Source organism: Carassius gibelio, chromosome B25 (genome assembly GCF_023724105.1).
Source record: "Carassius gibelio isolate Cgi1373 ecotype wild population from Czech Republic chromosome B25, carGib1.2-hapl.c, whole genome shotgun sequence".
NCBI classification, from domain to species: Eukaryota; Metazoa; Chordata; class Actinopteri; order Cypriniformes; family Cyprinidae; genus Carassius; species Carassius gibelio.
In genome coordinates, this window is record NC_068420.1 from 9,240,025 (window position 1) to 9,261,719 (window position 21,695).

General features: G+C 36.0%; 2 protein-coding genes across 5 annotated transcripts in view; one reads left to right on the plus strand and one right to left on the minus strand.

Moving 5' to 3' along the window:
- The window catches only part of LOC128014143 (NT-3 growth factor receptor), a 238,740-nt gene that overhangs the window by 116,051 nt on the left and 100,994 nt on the right, over nt 1–21,695 (minus strand). For 3 of the 4 annotated variants that reach the window (XM_052597476.1, XM_052597475.1, XM_052597473.1), the window contains one exon: nt 16,221–16,289. The exons of the other annotated variant lie outside the window; for it this stretch is intronic. In XM_052597476.1, coding sequence (XP_052453436.1) covers nt 16,221–16,289 — 69 coding nt within the window. The remainder of the gene's footprint in view (nt 1–16,220; nt 16,290–21,695) is intronic. 4 annotated transcript variants of the gene reach the window in all.
- Nucleotides 1,098–7,727, plus strand: LOC128014144 (sterile alpha motif domain-containing protein 3-like). The gene is made up of 6 exons (XM_052597477.1): nt 1,098–1,199; nt 2,033–2,126; nt 3,813–4,799; nt 4,896–5,057; nt 6,246–6,338; nt 6,452–7,727. The coding sequence occupies exons 2-6, from the start codon at nt 2,124–2,126 to the stop codon at nt 6,767–6,769; spliced, it is 1,563 nt and encodes a 520-aa protein (XP_052453437.1). The 5' UTR covers nt 1,098–1,199; nt 2,033–2,123; the 3' UTR covers nt 6,770–7,727.

A 21,695-nucleotide genomic window follows, 5' to 3' on the forward strand; every position in this document is an offset into this window, starting at 1 on the left:
AGCAAATTTAGGTTAAGAATACATCAATTGTCTATCAACAAAGTTTGAAATCGCTTTATTTTGAGTACCTACAGTGATTAGCAGTCCTGGAAAATCACATGTTTAACTCATAAAGCTTAGCGTTCCTTTCCAACTGGCATGTGATTTTAACGTTGACCCTGACGGTTAAGCATGACATGTTCCCATTTAATATTTTTAATTGTCAATATTTTCAAATTCCATTTGCATTTTTGGCTTATGATATGTATGATAATTGACTGTAACAGACAGTTAGTCCTGACAACTTGCGCTTTTGCTATTACAGAGTGACTGATAAATTAGGCTAGTTCTAACAGTTAGTCGGCATTCAAAGCACGTGTGCCTTCGTATTAGCAGGTAGTACTTTGCACAAAGCTTCCTTTTGCAAGAGTGAAATATTTCAGTCCTATAAAAATAAATACAAAGTTGTGCTAACACGAAAACGAATAGCTGCTAATGTTACCGGAGTTGTAAGCTGTTTAACGTTATCAGTTTGCCAACGGTTAACGTTAAGCATTAATTACATATTTCCGTTTAATATTTTTAATGGTCAATATTTTCAAATTCCATTTGCATTTTGGCTTATGATATATATGATAATAGACTGTAACAGACAGCTAGTCTTGACAACTTGTGCATTTGCTATCACAGAGAGACTGATAAATTAGGCTAGTTTTAACAGTTAGTTGGCATTCAAAGCACGTGTTCCTTCATGTTAGCAGCTAACGTGTTACTTTGCACAAAGCCTCCTTTTGCAAGAGTGAAATAACATTTTAGTCTGATTAAAAAAAAAAAAAAAAAAAAAAAAAACAGTTTATACTGTTAAACAGTGTTACCATGAAAAAAAAAAAATAGTTGTTAACCTCACCAGAGTTGTAAGCTGTTAAACCTTATCAGTTTGCCTCACCAAACCCCGTTAGCCTGGTACTCAGCTATATTTAGCCTACATTTGCTATATATTTAGCTATATTTGCGCCATTGTTAGGTTTAAGAAAAGCCTAAAAAATACTTAAGTATGGTCGTTCTGTGTATAGAACTATGAGTTATTTATGCACTTGTCTTTGTTTGTATTTCAGGTTTTTTTTTCAGGCTTAAAGCTATGCAGTGCCGCTATTGTAAATTTTCACATCTGCATCAAGACATTCTCCTTAAGCACTACAGGCTTCATCATTGGCAAGCAGGTAAAGGTTCTTTTCCCTGCATTCATCCAAACTGTGTTTGTATTTTTACAACAACAGGGGCCTTAAAAACCCATTTATGGAGAGCACACCCTAAAATAGACAGGCCCACTCAGACAGATACTGACCATGCCAGTTTTCGGTGTGAATTATGTGAATTCTCAGATATTTGCTCACTTACTCAATTTCTGAAACATTTAGGAAGACATTTGCAAAACCATGAGCAAGTTCACTGTCCATTCTCCAACTGTGATTTTAGCAGCAACAACGACACAACTTTCAGAGCTCACAAGTCCAAGAAACACAGAAAACAAACCTTGAATGACCTCTGCACATCTGTTTGTACAGTAGAGAGTGCAGGCAATGAGTATGACACAGTCTCAGTTTCAAGTCCATCAGATCAAGCTGATGACATGCAGGCAGATTCTCATATTTCAGATTCAAACCTTGAGGAATGTCAGCCAGTACTTGAACACAAACTTGCTGCCTTATTCTTGTGTATGCAGTCACAGTTGCATGTGTCCCAAAGTGCCTCTCAACAGATTATTGATAATGTAAATGACATTCTGTCAATTGCTAATTCAAATACACTGTGTGCAATTCAGAATATTCTGCTGAAGCACAATTGCAATGTTAATGAGTCAGTTGTTGCTGACATTACTGACACATTACAAAAAACAAACCCGTTTCTGAGTGCCACCACTGACAAAGGTCCCCTTTCAACTAATCACAAGCGGAACATCTACTTCAAAAACAATTTTGGCATAATTGAACCTGTTGAATATGTGTTCAATAGGGTACAGAATCACTCATTTGTTTATGTTCCTCTTTTGAAGACTTTGAAGTCTTTGTTGGAGAGACCTGACGTACTTGAGAAGACATTTCCCATAAAGCAGGGTACACCAGGATTTTACACCTCACCTTTTGATGGTCAGTATTTCAAAATAAACAAGCTTGTTAATGATCAAGATTTCAGACTTTCACTTGGGTTTTATATTGATGATTTTGAAATTGCCAATCCATTGGGAACTTCTAGAAAGAAGCATAAAATTACAGCAGTCTATTGGGTCATTTTGAATTGGGAATCACAGTACAGATCGAGTCTCCACTCTATCCAATTGGCACTGCTTGGGAAAAGTTCTGAAGTGAGACTGTATGGTTATGAATCATTTTTTGAACCACTTTTATGTGACTTAAGGAGCCTAGAACAGGAAGGCTTGTATGTTGAACAGATAGGTGAGAATGTCAGGGGAACTGTGCTTAATGTGTCTGCAGACAATCTTGGTGCGCATGGACTTGCAGGTTTTCAGGAAAGTTTTCGTGTGGAAAAATTCTGCAGATTTTGCTTGGCATCTTTGAAAGACATTCAGACCACAGAAGTTAAGCAGGGACTCTTTCCACTCAGGAGCACGGAGCAACATGATCAATGCATTGCTGAGTTGAAGAGCAATGAGTTTGTAACAAATGTGCATGGTGTGAAAGCTGAATGTGTTCTTCAGAAACACCTATCCTTCTTTCATGTCATCACTGGTTTTCCTCCAGATGTTTTGCATGATCTGTTTGAAGGGGTTATACCTAGGGAATTGGCTCTGTGTCTGCAGAAACTGATTGGTGCCAAGTACTTTACATTTGATCAGCTCAATAACATTATCCAAACATTTCAATATTCATATTCAGATAAAGTGAATCGTCCTCAAAGAATTCCAAAGACCTTTCACTTGAAAAAAACAGTTGGAGGAAATGCACATGAAAATTGGGCCTTAATTAGACTGCTCCCTCTCATGGTAGGTGGTATGGTGTCTGAGGATGAAAAAGCATGGAAACTTTTAATGGACTTAAAAGACATTGTGGAATTAGTGGTTAGTCCAAAGCTATCAGAAGAAGCTCTCTGTTATCTAGAGAGTAAAATTTCTGATCATCGCCAGTTGTTCATTGATGTTTTTCCCAATGAAAGCTTGCTACCTAAACACCATTACCTTGAGCATTATCCAAACTTGATCCGCTGTTTTGGCCCTTTGGCTGATTTGTGGACAATGCGGTATGAAGCGAAGCATAGCTTTTTCAAGAGGGTGGTGCACGACACCCGCAATTTCAAAAATCCCCTCAAAATGTTGGCAAGTAGGCATCAATCAATGATTGCTTTTGCTTTGGACGCCCAAAATTTCTTCAAAGCACCATTACATGTTGAAAAATTGAAAGTGGTCAAATTGTCAGCTGTTGAACCGCGGCTGCGGATAGCTGTTGAAAACAAATATCCAAATCTGAGTTCCTTGTCCCTGGCAACAAATGCAACATTGCTTGGGACTTTGTATAGTAAAGGAATGATTCTTCCAGTTGGACTTAGTGATGGCTTTCCAGAGTTTGGTCGAATTCACAGCATTCTGGTTGTTGGCACAGAGGTCTCATTCATAGTGGAACAACTGTCTTCATGGTACTTCGAACATTTTAGAGCATATGAAATTGTTGGAAGTACTTACTGCAATGTAGCCATTGTCAACCCACAAGATCTCATTGATTTCTACCCTCTGGCATCATACAACCTAGGTGGAAAGACTATGGTGTCTGCTAAGAGATTTTTACTTTGCTAAAATTGAATCTCTTCATTTTCTTTCCCAGGAAACAATGTTACTTCGAGTCATTCTCTCACCTGACAACATCAGGAAGTTATCAATACCCACACCATCATCAATTGAAGAACTCTCTGCAGTTCTCTGTGAAAAAATGCAGATAATGGGAAATTTTGTTATCCAGTATGAAGACCCTGACTTCAACAATGAACTTTGTACTTTACATGACATCACAGAGCTTCCAAAAGACAAGGCTACTTTGAGGATCCACTGGGAAGTAGTTGTAAGCCCAGTGGTGGACGATGTTCACGTTTCAGATTTCACTGTGGATACAGCAAGCATGACATCCACTCAGTCATCAGCTTTATCACCCCAATCAGTTTCTCCTCTATCTACATCCAGATCTGAGCAGTGGCCAAGCATGTTTCCAGTGCCTTCATTTTCATATGATGTGGAGTTGAGGCTGAAAAAAGCTAATGAGGATCTTCAAGCAAATGGAACAGCCCTGATTGTTCCAAGAGACATGAAAATGCATATCTTGGAGAAATTGGCTGAAACTGTGTACTCTTACAAAGCCTACCCAAAAGACTCTGAAATAGAGAAAGTTGCATCTGCTCTGGTAGAAAAACACCCCAGTCTCAAAGACCCAGGATCTGACACAAGTGGATGTGAAGCATGGAAAATTAGCCTGAAGTTTAAAATGGCTAATTATCGTCAGAAACTCCGCAATGCAGGATGCAGTGAGATGATTGTAAATACCCACTCTAGACAAGGTTCATCTCGAGGATCTCTCAAGAGACCCAGAAGATCTGAACTAAACTTTCTTCCCGACCATCCTGTTGGTTTGGATGAAGAAGAATTGGAGAAGGAAAGGTCATTGGTGGAGAAAGAAGTGAAAAAGAGAAATTTGAGCTTGACCGTTTTGAATGCAAAAATGGAGACAACATTTTCCTTGAGGAGAAAGGAAATTGTGCAGGATCAGCCGCTGGTGTCAACAATCAAGCAAAGATGGCCAGGACTGTTTTTTGAGGAGGAGGTTAGTAATTTTTTCCTGTCACCATTGGAATTGAATGTCTTGAAATCATTTGCTTTGCTTTTAATTGTTTGCTTCTGATTCATTAATTACCCACAGGTTTGTGCTGAATTCTTCCGCATCAACCGTATTGACCTGAAGTCAACATTCCTGACATCGCTGGACAATCACACCCAGGGGTTGCTAAAGATGTACAGAGCCAAAGCAAGACAGGGAAGGTGGAACAACTTGGATGAACTTCTGGAACAACTGGATGCCCAGGTATGTTATTCATTTCTTTGTATAAAATATAACAGTGTCCAACAGTGTAACATAATTTACTGATACCTGTGTAAGAGAAGAAACTGCCTACAGCTCACTGCTCCACAAAAACTTAACTGCAAAACTCAACATTTTAATTTCAAGGTCTTTGTCAGTTGAGTTGATACTTTGTCTTATGACATTTATCCATTGCTCATAATGTGAGCAATAGAATTACATTTATATGATCAGAATTTGTCAAAAATTTTCCATGTATACTTGATGTTGATGATCTACAATACATGTAAAAATCCCGCAAATACATAATATAATCTATGCCATAAATGTTCAGAGATGATGGCTTATTTTTTGTATGTGGGATGTCACATGTATTGTTTATGTTATCTTATTTACATAGGGTGTACATGGAACCTGAGATTTTGATTATGGTGCTATTTTGTTTTAATTGGTATGGATAACAAAATAGGCAAAGCAGCCAGCTTCCCTGATTTAGACCTTGAGATCAACATGGATGCATTAGAGAGAAATATTTTGGTGTAGTATTAAGCTGTTTTTCTTCTATCATATAGCTCCATTTGACCAGCACCCTACATAGTGTGCAAAATTGACCAATTTCACCATTGGTTAATCTTGACCAACCTCATGAAAGTCACCTGACATGCTTGTGGTCAATATGATTGAACAAAAAACAGCCAACGAGCGCACAGCATGTTTGAGATCTGTTTTAGGACTGTTAGAAAAACCACTCTCAGTATCTAACCAAAGTAGACTCTGTGAAAGTTATTCCAACAGTCTTAAAGGGATACCCCACCGAAAAATGAAAATTGTCATCATATACTCACCCTCATGTCGTTTCAAACCTGTATGAATTTATTTCTTCTGCTGAACAGAAGAAAGAAATTCATACAGGTTTGAAACGACATGAGGGTGAGTATATGACGACAATTTTCATTTTTCGGTGGAGTCTCTCTTTAAGGGATCTGTAGACTTGCTGCACTTGTTAGCTGATTATCCCTCGCAGATTGTAATCTTAATGTATTTCAGGTAACTATTTCATGAAGTTGGTTGTAATGAAGCCCAATGGTGAAAAGAGTAGGTGATCCTAAACTGTTGGTAAAATAGATGGGTAACCTCTTTGTTAATTAAGTGACTTAATAATGTCTTATTAATGACCTGTCTTTTTGGCAGACAACAGATCTAACTACTCATAGAAGGTCTGCTGTTCTTCGTGGTCTTCCCCTGTACTTGAGAGAGCCAGCTTCAATTTCAAAGACTATTAAGGTAATTAATTTGAATATCTTTATTATGGTATTACTGTTTGTGATGCAGTAGTGATTGCATAAGACTATTATGCTTTCAGTCTGACACTAAAAATCATTTATTTTGTTTCACAGGATACTGAGGCACTGGGGCCACACACAAAGGCCATGAAAATGGGGATCCTGGAAGTGACTGACAGTTCTACCAACTCAGGACCATATCCCGCTGTAGTCAATGTGGCTGTAGTACTGGAGGAGGAAGTTGTCATGGACAATCTAGGAGACTTCACAAATGCCCTCATGATGCTCTTTGGTCTGCTGTATGCTGTAAATATGGAGTACCCTAAGGACTTAAGGTACACATTCGAGGCAGTCCAGAAGATTTTCTTAAATCTGGGAAAAGAGTGCACAGCAAGGATACAGTCCTTGAAAAACAAGTTATTACAGGTGTAATGGTCATGACATGTCAGTCATTAAGGTATTTTGAGGTATCAAAAGTTTATTGCAAAAGTTTCTGTAAATGCCAGTGACTTTTTTTGTTGTTGAATTTTTGTAACTGCTCAGGAACTTGATTACTTTTCCCCCACACAGTTTATTTGTGGGTAAATAGAATTTCAGTTCAAAAGTTTGTTTCAGCAATACCTGAGTGTATGCTGATATTTTATTTGTAAAGCAGTCATCCCTGAGAAATCGCAGAATATTTAATTTAAGCAGAGATTTTTTATTTTTTTTTTTGCCAATAGAACTGTTAAATAGTGACCATTGTAACCTGACAGTAGTGGGCAGTACTGTGTATTTTATTTTTATTTTTTATTTTTTTACATGTAATTGCACTTAGTCTTAGACTAACAGACAAAGAATTTCAAATGTTTACAGGCAAAGCCGTTGTCATGTTTTACATAGTTTCATTTTGTAAAGCAGATTTTTTTTTTTCCAGTACAGCAATTGACTAAGAGTGATATGTCATGCTTTCTTGAACTCTCAGATCTTGTTTCGGCACTGGTTGAATATTGTGTAATATTTTACTTGAGCCTAACAGGCAATTTCATATGTATTTAAATAAATGCATAAAATGTTCTTTATCAAAGCAAAGTGTGTAATTTATTTGAAATAATGAAAAATAGACTATTTTGACCAACGTTAATTAAAAATAGACTTATTGGCCAACATTAAATATTTCATACAACATTTTATTTCAATTTGAGTCTGCTTGTTGGCCCAAAAAGCTATGTTTAGTCAACAGAAAATATTTAATTGACACAACATTCTATTTCAAGTTCCGTCTACATGCAGGGGTTGTCAGCCCAACACAAAAAAGTTGGTTTCCGCAACTTAAATTGGGCCAACTAAAAATTTTAGGTGCAACGGGTCACTAGAAATTTTTATGTTGGAGAGGCATATTTTTTTTTACAGTGCAAGTTCTCCACAGAAGTTTTATTTTTAGATGAAATTGACACATGGAGGCACTTACTGTATGCATTTATTTCCTGTTCTAATTTGAACCCTGCTAATTGGCATACTCTCTTCAATTGTTTACATCACAACTTTTTATCCATGCAATTAAAGCCCACATAAGGTTATTCCTTCATCTTGGAAAACATAATTAGTTATATTACTAAACTACCTTGGCTCACTGACAACACTGGGCTAGTTAAATAATCTGATTTAATGGTTAACCGGCTCTGGCTGAAAACCAAGTTGCAGTGTTTTGTTTCATTTATAATTTTTTCATTCATTTCAGACAGCTGTAAATGTGGGAAATAAATGCCTTAAAACAGACTCTCCCCGCAGCATGTTTACTGTCACTATTACTCTTAGTCCTTTTTTTTTTTTTTTAACAGTGATGATCCTTCCAGCAATGAGCCAGACATGAAGTTCGTGTCTGTGGGAGACGCTTTATACAGACGGAGATTAGAGAAAGGTCAACAGAATAAAACGGATTGATGGCACTCGCAGCTGCTAGCCGAGAGGCTAAATGCGGTGGCTGAGTGACTGAGTCTGCAGACTGTGGCGAATACGCTTTTGTGCTTTGGCCGTAAATAGGCTTGTATCATATCATCATCCACCGAGCGGGTAAAGAAGATTTACCATGTGTCGCCTCACACACACTTGAAAGCACTCAGAAACAAGGGGCTAGCTAAATGTGCTAGGTTCCGCACCACTAACCAGCTATTCTATCTTCAGGTAAAGGCTAAAAGCTGGAAAGTGAGGTAAAACCAGTTGTTCTTAACTAGTTTTGTTGTTATTGAGTATGAGGGCATGTCACATTTAGCTAATTTGACTGCTAATGTAGCTAGTGACAGAAGATTTTGCACCAAAATATATCAGCACCAAAAAGAGCATTTAGCATTGATTTTATCTTGCTGCCCATGACGTTTTGAGTATGTAACCTACCAGTCGATATCGACATTTTAAGAAAAAACATTTAAAAAAGCAAACATTACAAAAAAAACACTCCTTCTAAAGACACTAATCTTAAACTGCTTAATAAACAAGGGGGATAGCTAAAGGCACTAGGTTCCACACCGCTAACCAGCTATATCTTCAGCTGAAGGTAAAAAAGATTAAGGTAAAATTAGGTAAAATCATGGCTGTTCTTAACAGGATTTGGATTGTGGAGGATTAGGGCGTCACAACCAGTCTATGTTAGCAGCTGGCTAAGTTCGCTAGCTGCTACCTAGTGACAGATGATTTTGCACCAAAATATATCAACACCAAAAGATAAGACAGTTTACTCCTCTCTTGTTATTTTATTATTAGCATTGTTTTTATCTTGCTGCCCATGTCTTTTGGGTCTGTAACCTACCAGTTTTGGTGAGGTAAGAGTTATGTTTACAAGAAAAAACATTTAAAATGACAAACACTATGTACAGTACAGTGGTTTTCTAAGGACTAATAAGAAAAAAAAAACTCCTGCTTAACACGCTACTCTTGAAAATGCTCAGAAAACGAGAGGGATAGCTAAAAATGCTAGACATATCAAGGGTTGCTGTGAAGAATTAGCAGACATTTTTAAAAACAAAATCACCTAAAGGGCAAGTTGACGAACATCCAGGCATACTTCACGCTTGCCTTGAGATCATGATCACTGGAGGAAAATAACAAAAAAAGGGGGGTGGGTTTGAGGGGATAAGGTATATCCTGTCAGAGAAATGTTCAATCCAACAGTGACATCCCTGCAGCAGTTGAAGGCCTCGGAATCTCGCGGTTCTTGCGTCAGAAAGTAGATAATTGAGAAAACAGAAAGCTACAGCATTTCCTGATGTCCCTTTTTTGAGCTTATTTACGATGAAAGCTTAATTGGATTTGCGGCAAATAAACATAGATGACACACTTGGCCTACATCCGCTCCTCAGATTAGGCTACTCCACTGGCCTCTGCTGTGTTATCATACAAAGCATACTAATTATGGCCATTCACTCTGAACAATACGAGCTGTGCAAAAGATCTGATTTCAGGACATAATTTTCTTGCTGAATGCAGTTTTCTCCATCTCACTCTATATCTGTCTTGATTACTGCAGTCCTTACTGTTTCTCTTCATCCCTTTTGGGACAGCTAGTTCCTGAGGAGAATGAAAATGTAAATTACACAGTATTGAATCCATTTTTTTTATGCAAGTCAAAAAAAAAATATGGCCCTGAGGTGTAAAGTCGGTGCCAACGGTGCAATTTTTGCCACTATTTTGCCATCTAAGACAAATTTAAGGGATAGTAAACCAGTCTTTAATCAATACTCTTATTCTCAAGTAGAGGGAGTAATGATTTAATGTCACAATTTTTATGATTTAAAGCTCATAACAGATAAAGTTTTTAGCAAATACACACAATTCCTGAAAACAGTTCTGAATGTGAAAACGCCACTCACTTTCATTCAGAAAATGAACAAATTAAGTCTGTACATTGATTATAAATTAAATGAACTTCATAATATGCCAATTAACTGAAATTAAATCAGTTAAATCAATGTTCACGGAGAAAAGTGTCCAGTGAATGACCTCAGATTCTTGGAGCTCACAAACAAGGGGGCTAGCTAATGGCGGTATGTTCCACCCTGCTAACCAGCAATCCTCAGGCAAAGGTAAAAATATGAAAAATTATATATATGTTGTTCTGAACTAGTTTTTGAGGAGTAGTTGTTGAGGAGGAGGGCATGTTGCACAAACTGTCTACGTTATCATATGGTAAGAAAAACACTCCTGCTAAACCTGCTAATGCTCAGAAACAAAGAGGCTAGTCCACTTTCATTTGTGACATGGGTTTCAATAAGAGGCACAGGTGATTGGCACATCCCCTCCATGCTACCTGCAGTGATAAGGAAGTCTTGGAGTGGGCTGGCTTAGCTGTATAGGTCATTCCACTATGTTATGATTACACCCTTGGTCCTGACCCACGGCCGCGCACACACACACACCACCCCTTATCACCTCCCAGCCGTCAAGAAGAAAAACTGACAGCAATTACATGTGTGAGCATACTCGCGCGTGGGTGAGGACAAATATTCGCGTTCACGCTAAGATGCTGTTGCAGGTGTTCGCATCAGTTCTTATAGAGTGACAGTGCTGGCACTGACTGCAGACATTATGTGTGAAACCCACAGCCTGCGTCTCAAAATTTGGCAGCACTGTGATGGGTACATCCGAGTCTTCCAATAGTGCATATTAAAGTAAAGCAATAATGTGCTTAGACCATTGTGCTAGCTATACAGGCCTCTGTGCACATAGTGCTGACTGCTTAGTAGCATTGAATGTGCTTCACATGCCAAAACCACATTTGAAATCACAGACAGACATGCTTACTGCTTAAACAACAGGCCACTTTATAGAACAAAGCTGTAGTTGAGGATTAGCTTCTCAGATATATAGTCAAATCCTTTTAGTCAAGTCTGTCATTTTTCAGTTAAACTATGTCTCCTTTAAATGTTCATACTGTACATAAAATGATTATTTTAAAGTCTATCTTAAATAAAAACGAAGTGTTTGTTTCGTTTGCTTTTTTAGAAAAAAAATGCCAGTTAGAGATTTTTTTTCTTTTTTATATATACACACACACACACACACATATATATATATATATATATATATATATATATATATATATATATATATATATATATATATATAAATATATAAGACAACAAATAAATCAAACAGAATTAGAATAAAGAGTTAGAGGGTCAAATAAAGACGTAAAATATGTGTTTTTAGCCAAACCATGATCGGATTAAGTTGGAAAGGTCATTCCACCAGGAGATGAAATATGGATAGATAGATAGATAGATAGATAGATAGATAGATAGATAGATAGATAGATAGATAGATAGATAGATAGATAGATAGATAGATAGATAGATAGATAGATAGATAGATAGATAGATAGATAGATAGATAGATAGATGATTTTGGCTCTATGCTGGTTGGACAACAGGAAGCATCTTTCAATTTATCTGTTTTTAATCAACAGATATGTCTCCAAGTGGAGCGGCTCCATGACGACCAACGGTCTGTCACAGACTGATAACAGAAGCTCTCAAAGTGCATCAACAATGATTAAAAGTGAAATCATTTAAATCACAGGGGGTTTCGTGTGTGGGTCCTTTGCTTTCTCATCCTGGATATTCATGGTAAAATTTAGTGAAGAAGAAAAAAAAAAAAGTATTTTGTCTTTTGTTGTTTGATTAATAGCAAAGGTAGGGTAGTCAAATTCAGAAAGGTTATCTACAGCAATCTAGCTTTGAAAGCATAAGATCCCACCCTCCCTGCAAATCACTCTCCAAAGCCGCGCCTCCTCCAAAACGCATGAACACACACAGGAAGACCATAGGCTAACCAGCGACATGATGAGATGGTGTTCTTAAATTGTTGAATGCAATGCTGTCAGATTCCATCATATCTTATTATTCACTGAGAAAACTCTACAGTACAAAGTGAATAGTAAAAAATAATAATGCCTTCCATAGTCTGCAGGAGCTTAATGAAACATGCTGATGACATACAGTAGCATGTCTATGTGAACAGACATATCGTTATGCTTGGACCGAACAGTCTGATTGATCGAACATGTCATTTGTCGCCTTCCACTGGCTATATAGATATTTAGACCACTTATTGATTGCTATGTTTACTTATTGATTGGCACGTGAAGAGACTTTTTAATCAGCATTAACTAAAAATATTTTTGAATCAAATCACCTACCCTGCCTTTAAGCATACGGTCGACAGCAGTCATATTAGACTGCTGTCACTCTAAGAGCTGCATGGATCCAATTTACTGTCACACGCTTACCTTCATTTTTAACTGTTTACGTTCACTGAAGACATAACCAATGAGAGTTTAGGTGAATAATCGCCAAGCACCACATTTTGACACTTTTTTGCATGTATTTGACCATTTAGGCAAACATTCCAAGCTAAAAGTTGACTTTCCATGTTCCCTCTCTAAATGCATGGACAGAAATCCTCCTGAGGAACAGCGATATTTCTCTTTTGCGCTTGAAAAAAATTTAATCAACTTCAATAAATCAAGCACATTCCATTATGCAAAAGTCATGTTACATGATTTTACTGATTTGCACGTGAATTGGGCTTTTATGGAGAAACGAAAGCACACCACTGGAAAGGGGGCGGAATGGGGCGCAATAATAATTTTCATCTTGATTACTGTATTTACATAATCATTAGAGGTTGAAATCAAAACTGTATTTCAATTAACTGCACAACTCTTAAAGTGCGATGATTTGCTCAGTACTTGGCCAACAACTTTCATATTTCCTTTCATGTCAGCTTTCTTAGGTTCAAGAAGACAACTCTTAATCATTTTCTCTATTGAGAAAATTATTTTTAATGATAAACTATAAACATTTAAAGATAGATTTAATATAGGCTCACAGATTGTTAAACGATGGTCTGTGTTTCTTTTTAAGACAGTGTGATTTCAAATAAATAAAAAAAAAAAATCACTTTTTATTGGCTAACAGAACAACTGTACAATATAGTGTTTAAGTAAATCAAATGTATTTACATATTTCTAATCAAGAAAAAATAAGATACAACCAATAGCTTCCAAAATATGTTTAACAGAGGAATTAGACCGCACAAAACCAATGAGAAATGAAAACAGCAGGAGGCTTACAGATGGCATTTTTGCTAGTATTACACAACAGTGCACATATGGAATATGGTTGTGTTGTCCCTCTAGAGAGGGTGTCTCACAATCATCATCGCTTCATGGCTCTGGTATTACCCATATGACCTGCGTTATGTCACATAAAAATAATTTACCCTCAGACTAATCACATGATAAGCGCAGCTGTGAATGCAAGGAAATTTGTCATTTCCGTTTGACCTGCAGAACACGAAGAACCCAAAAAGGAGCCCAAATGTCATAATTTTGATGCTAACCGCACATTTAAGTTACTTGACTAGACAAATATGATAACTAGAAGGCCACATCTTGCATGCAGCTAAAATTAGGAGAGTTGCCCAGTTAGATGCACAGTACATGGCCACATGCTTTTGTTAGCACTTTTTCTTTTTCTAAGAACAACACATGTTCGATATCTGTCAGGAAATCCAAAAGTACTCCTCTCCTTGGAGTATCTCCAAAGGACATGCTAACCCTGCAGAGAAGATGGGCCACCTCAGAGGAACTGTCCTGCTTCCCTGGCTTAAAATATCACGTTTAGTCAGGCGCACACAGGCACACCGAGACGCAGATGCCTGTATGGATAAAGCCCTATGCACTCAGCTGATTAATGTTTGCACATTGGACAGGACTGTGATGGCACCTTCGCTATAATTATGAAATTGCTTTACTTGATTTGCGATAATCCTGAGACAAGGGCCCAACAAATTACTACCACTGCCAAATGACTATTTTTGCACACCAAATAAACATCAACATGTTCAAAACTTCTTAACCAATTAAAGCTCATAATATAGATGATAGTGCAAAGACAAAGTCTACACTGAAGTGTATAATGCACATCACATCATAAACAAACTATAAATAGTCTTTTTACAAAGTTACGCTAATACAATACTTAAAATATCATGTATGAAATTATTTTGAAACTGTTATTTTAGTGTCACTGAGACAAATTGTTTATTGTTTACAATTTTTTATACTATAAATTATTTTCTTTTCTTTTTTAATTTAAATGTTAAAATTTTTACTTCAGTTTTAGTTATTTTAAAACATACAATTTTTGTTAAAAATGTAATTTAAATTTACTATAGTAAGCCTAAGTAAACATTATCGGGAAATGTACACATAGTTTTAGTTTTATTAATTTATCTTTTTGTTTTATTTTATAGATTTAATTGTATGTTTTATTTTGCTTTTTGTTTTGTTTTATGCCATACCATCAAGGATTATTTTCATGATTAAATCTAACAATTAATTTGTAATAACCCAATAAATTCATTAAATATTTCCTTTTGTTTGGGATTTAAGACAAGTTTGGGGCTGTCCTAAATTTAAGAAGTTATTTGCGATGATTTTTAAGATTATTTTTTTTTAAGAATTTGAATTCTTCTTAAGTCTTGACTTAAGAACAATCTTAAGAAAATATTTTAAGACTATTCTTAACAAGAATCTTTCAAGAACAGAGTCAAAACGGTTTACAAAATTAGCTAGATAAACAAATTAATAATTAATTATATTTAAATAATACAACAAACATTATAAATAATTTATCAATAGATTTGTCTGAGTTTGGTTCTTAAGGTTCTTAATTGCCATTTTCTTATTATTTTTAACTAAATATTAAGAATATTTTGTATACCCGAGAAATCTTAAAGAATAGTCTTATATTAAATTATATTTAAGCATTACAACAACACTAACCACATTAAAAATTGCAGGATTATTAAAAGGGATTTGTTTAAGTTGTGCTGAAGTGCCAGACTGATAATGTAAACAATGATCGATCGTGTATAGCATATATGTATCGCAATTTTAGCTGACTTCAAAACTCAGTAGCAGCTTTAAAACGTTTCAGATAGGGAGCTTTAGTTCAGTCTTTGGCAGTATTCAGTGTTTATGAATGCGCAGGACGCGTTTGCTGTAGAGGCGTGGATACACATACCGGTAGTGTTCACTCGCATGAGAGCACAAAAACACAGCACAGAAGTGAATGAAACAAAGTCTGAGTTTATCACATGAGAAATGTATTCACTCCGATAAAGACTGTCATTTTTTTAAAGAAAAAAATTAAGATGATCTTAAGAATATATTTGAGAACTTAAGAATTTTTCAAAAATTGCACTTCAGTTCATTCTTACAAACTTCTTGAAATTAATCATAAGAAATTTCTTAACTTACTTCTTAAGTATATTTTCGTGAATCTGGCCCCAGATGTAAATGCCCTTTAATACTGATTCGATATGGATAGCAAATAGCATGCAAATGTATTGTGCTTTCCCAATCAGATCTCAATCAATCTGAAGTGACGAATTGTAAACAACAAACAACAACAGAAAACATCCACAAGCCAAAACGCTAATAAATAACAATGATTTAATTATAAAAACTCAATAGTGCAAAAATCTGTCATTTTGAAAATCATCCGGTTAGTTAATGACATGTATTCCAACAAACACTGAACACTATTAACAGCAATGATTATGTTGCTATTAAACCTACAGAAAAATTTGGTAGTTTTATATGTTGGTTCAAGGTTGGATTCACCTGAGATTGTCTTAATGATACTGACATGATGCAAAGATGCAAACTAGCATAAAGGATGGGTTTAAAACATCTATGGACTGATAAAATCACATTTAATGCACAAGCAAGGCTTATATTCGCTCAACCCTGCATGGTGTCCATCAGCCAGTTAACCACAGTGAAAAATCAATAAAGGCTGGAGAATATAGAGAAAGAACAAAAACACATTTAACTTACAGCTCGAAAAGTTGGAGATTCTGAAAGAGTTGCCATGAGAGAGTTGTCAGAGGGTTCCCAGACAAGTTTCTGCAGAGGAGAAAAAGAGAGAAAGAGAGAGAGAGAGAGAATGTTTAATGATTTAACACTGACTATTTGCGACAAGGTGATAAAGAAAAACACAGGGGAGGCAAACAACGGCAGTGCGGCGACCCACCCAAAGTAAAGGGAATAAGTGCAGCAGTAAGGCACCTTGCAGCCTCGCCAATCCAATAAACAGAGACTTGGTCATTTTCAAGACAACAAATTAAATCGAGGAGAAGGAGGCCTGGACCCTTAAAAGCCACTAAACTCAATACAGTGCCAAATGACTGTGAAGCAGATAAGGCATGTTTTCAGAACAGGGCTTTTAGATGTGGGAGGCCGTGATGGAAGAAGCATTTCTCCAAAATGGAAGTAGGGTCTCTAAATGATGTTTGTGTCAAGTCCGGTAACTAATACAGTGTTACGTGTACAAACACATTTCAAGTTTTCACCGAAGGCCTTCTTAAGGGTTGGAGTTAAACTAAAAGTAAACACCTTTCCTCTTGCATACTTAAAGTACATGCACAAATACACATGGCCTTTTGGGACGGCAGCAAGCAACGCCTCTCCTGGGGCTGAAACAAAAACCCTGGAGCCTCACTAACAGGCCTTCATTATCAATATTTATTGAATACTTCAGATCACTTAATACCCCAACACTGGCCTGCACAGATCCTATCAGGAGCAGTTGACAGATAATCAATGTGCCCAGATGCATCCTTTCGCCCCAGTACAGCCCAGGGGACTGGAGTCTGCTGGATGGCCATCCCTGACCCGTTCCTTCACCTGCATTTTATCACTGACAGCAAAACAAAAGATCATTACAGCTAACCAGAAAAACTGTACAGAGAACAATAGAAGTCGAGCCCTATCAGCCTACATGCAGAACTGGGCCTATATAACCAAGTTAATTTATGACAACATGAAATCCAAACGAATGATTTTTACTTATGCTATTCTGCACAAAGTGTAAAAACTTTAGTATTTTACACTGTAAAAGTAAATAAATAAATATTTCAAAATGACTGTTTTGCTGTATTTTGATCAAATACATGAAGCCTTGGTGAGTCGTCTTTCCTTTTTTTTTTTTTACAAATTAAAACGTTTGAGCATAATATTTTTATAAAAATAAGCCAAGTAAATGTTTCATTAAATACGGTTTCATTCAAAAATAAATCAAGTTTAGCAAGTTCAAGGATTTGTAAATTATGTTACTAAACAAATAAAAAACATTTTCTACATTTTAACTACATTATTTTCTTTTAAGAACCAAAAAGAGTTTTCAGAACACCACAGAATAACAATTTTTTCATTCTTTGAATGAAGAATCTGAAATATTTTCTACTGCAATTGAACATATGCACTTGGAATGGTTCCACTTATTATTGTAAAATTTCTTCATTACATTACTATTGTCTACCTTTTTTCTGACCCTTACTACTATGTCTATGATATAAAATACATTATAAATGACCTCCATTATGACTGAACTAAATAGCAGCTGTCTATTAACTATTACAGAAGTTACATATAAACAAACAACATAGCATAATATAGACATAATATTAGCCAGGAAGGTAGACATTATATTTTTTTTCCTGCAGTTAACATATTCCTGAACTGTTCTTAAAATAACAACCCCAGCATGCATATTTGTGTAACCAATAAAGACATAATAGGAAAAAACAGAGCTTAAAGGGCCCTTTTGGCATATCATGGTACAAAGTTGTAAACAAGGTGTGCTTCCTAGAGAGTTCTTGAAAGGAACAGAGTGAAACGAAAACACCCACTTGTTGGATACGTTGAAGACAAAGTCGCTTCTACATGCTAATCTGAATCTGTTTAGCGGGTCCCTAGCATGGCGCATAAGGAATCTCCAGCAGCAAAATAAATAAATAAATAAATAACATGCTTGCTGATCTGACTTGTTGCCATAGCAACTTCAGCCTGTGAATCCTCACACTTTCTTTTCTCCCCATTTCCTGTGTCGCAGGATGAGAGGCAGGAACCAGCTAACCAGTGAAGGAGAGTATAAGCGCAGCTGTGAATTCAAGAAAATTTGTCATTTCCGTCTGACCTGCAGAACATGAAGGACCCAAAAGGGAGCCTAAATGTCATAATATGATGCTAACCACAGATTTAATTTCTAAATAAGTTAATTTTTTACCAAAGTGTCACTAGGTACTTGACTCGACAAATATGCTAATTAGAAGGCGATGTCTTGCATGCAGCAAAAATCTGGATAGTTTCCCACTATGACAAGGAGAAAATGTAGCTATAAATTGACAAACAAAATAACCTTCGGTTCTTCAAACGAAAGCTTCTCTGTAACACACCTACTCCTGCTCTGCTTGCCCTCAGTATTTTAATCACCTCATTAAATTGATAATGAGATTATTAAGGTGGCCTCCACAGGGACACACAAGGGCTCCATATTTTGGTGGGGACATTACTATTCTAAGCACACAATAGAAGAGTTCATCTGGAGAGTGGGCTGTAAAGGAAGGGTACGGGGGATCAGGACGACTAAACCCAAAGTACTCTGTCAAGGCTTGATTCCACCTACACCCTCACAAAGTAACAAATTTGCAATGGAAAAATGACTTTCAAGGACTTCAACAGCTGGTGGAACTGGACCATGAAACAGAAGATTCTGAATATTGCATATTGAAGAAGCAGTTTCCAGTTTGACTTATTAATAGAGCTATAAGTGATTTTAATGTTTTTAAAAACAGTTGAGGAGAGAGATATATGAAACTCCAAAACTAAAAAAAAAAAAAAAAACTAAACTAAAAAAAAACTACTTTGAAACTACATTGCTAAATACAAAAATATTAAATACAAAATACAGAATACAAAATACCTGAAATACTCAATATTTTTTAACATTTCCAAAATCTTTCAGAAAGACAAGTTAAACTCAAATTCAATTGTTACCTGCAAACTCAACAATTATACAAAAGTTATTGTATTTCAAATATTTAATAATAATAATACATTAATAGTAGTAGTAGTATTTATTTATTTATCAGAAATGTAAACTTATCAGTAACTTTAAGCAAAACATTTGGTTGGGCTGAAAAAAATTACAAAAATGAATAAACAAACAAACAAATAAATCATTTTTTATATATAGATAGATAGATAGATAGATAGATAGATAGATAGATAGATAGATAGATAGATAGACTAATAAATGTTTCTATTAACATTATTATTCTTAAATAATTACTTAATAAATATAAATTTACAATATAAGGAAAATGCTTGAACTGAAAATAATAATAAAAATCACAGTACAGTATTTCTGTAACAGGGTTGCTGTGAATATAAATTTTAGAAAATAATAAAAAAAATAGAGAAGCAAAAAGAACACTGATGATAAATCTTGTTCAATATTTTGTTAACAAAAATCCTCTGAAGGTTAAGGTTTCACTAACTATAAATAAAAATAAATAATAGATTCAGTTCGGGTTCTATTTTGTTGGTTATTCATGGAGAATCCATTTATTCAGAAGCAGAAATATTCACCTCTGCGTTCATGTTTTTATTCTGATCAGTTGTAATTCAGTGAGAATACGACATAGATTTCCAAAGAAAGGAAAATAATCACACACGCTGTTAGTTTGAAAATAGAGCACAATAAACAAAGATGTGTGTGAACCGTCTTACTCCCTTGAGGGAATTTAGCTCCCAAATAAACCCTTTCAGATCGTCGCAGACTATCAATTACGGTAATGACTTTCAGAGAGGAACGAGGCTTGGGTGATTGGAGAATGAGACCAGGAGCGTCTTTAAATGTTTCCTGTTAGCTGGATAACAGCTCTACGTGTATATGTTTACACGCCTACGTGTACTTGATGTGCATGTAAAGGCGGAGGGGGTCTCTCCGTGTGCACTTGCATACGAATGATGTCATTACCGTGTCATCTATTTAGAGTCAGGCACATGTGGGATGTGGGAAGGAGGGTTAAGGGCCTTATTGAGACAGATCATTCACCCGCATTAACATAGAGAGAGAGGAATTATTGAGTCCCTCTGAAAGCTTCATTAGCTACTAACCAGACATTGTGCTCGCCAAGCACATGCTTCTGTGCGCTCGTTTCTGCAGTTCTCGGGTGTGTGACGATCAAACTCTGTGACGATGATGACGACAAACACGTCAACAGAAACGCATGACATGAAGGCCTTTTCATAAAGCACCACAAACACATAAAAGCAGACTCAGGCTTCACTTGTCTGCAGCATAGCGAAGCTGCCCAAACTGCCGTCCACATTCAGGAAGTGTCCTTTTCAAAGGTCAAACTTCGTTACAGTCAGAAGAAATGTCAGCTAAAATTGGATTAGGAGAAGAGGCAATAAAGAATTAAATAATCAAATCACACATCAAACATGACATGCAGCCTAAATACAAAGGTTGAGATTGTCATTAAAGATGGAAATAGACAATATTTTTCTGAGAGTACTTTCAGAAAGCCAACTTAACAGATATTTACCCTGATAGGAGCAAATAAATTTGTTTGTTAAATGGACTGTGTCAGTAACTAGTCTATGGCAAGCTAACCGAGAAATAGCTAAGATGCTAAGCTACAAAACAGAAAAATCAGCTAAGCCAATAATTACTTTAACTATTGTTGAATGTATTAGATACTCAAGACAAAAGCAAACACTTAATGGACAAGAACACTGAAAACTAGCTTAAATGCTAAGCTACCAATTTGTGTACATTAACATTAGCTAAGTTCTTGAAATCTAGCTTTTAGAGAAGCTGCAATAATAAAACAGCATGGCTAAAGTAGCTTGTTACATTCAAAACACATGAAAATAATCATGATCTGTAGAAAACTAGCAAACGAAACAAAACGAAACAAAACATTCAATAGAAATCTGTTGACTATGATAAAGAAAGAGTGGTCAAAAATGAAAACTACTGAATATTGAGCAATACTACCACTTAGTTACTTGACATGTAGCTTGAAATGTAGAAATGTAGCCTTAACCAAGTCCATCTAAGAAGAAATATAAAAAATACTTGGAAAAGTGGGGCTAAATTTGAAACCATTAGATGAAGTAAACGTTTACTACTTTATATTTCATATTTTATATTTTATATTTCATATAAGTCTTATGACCAAATGGTGTCAGAAAATACAGGAATAAAAGTGTCCCACTGCATAAATCTCAGTAATTAAATTCCAAATCTCTGATTAACACCTCAATTAAATGAGAACATCTTTGTGTAGCTGGAAAAGGGAGCAGACACAATGAAATGCAGCAAAAAGACACATTATTTTACCTCCTTTTCTGCACGCATATCGCCACCGTACAGCTGTGTCTAATTAGCCACAATATTCACGACATCTGCGCCTCCATGAATGGCCACGGTGTGGTTTTGGCATTTACACACATTCT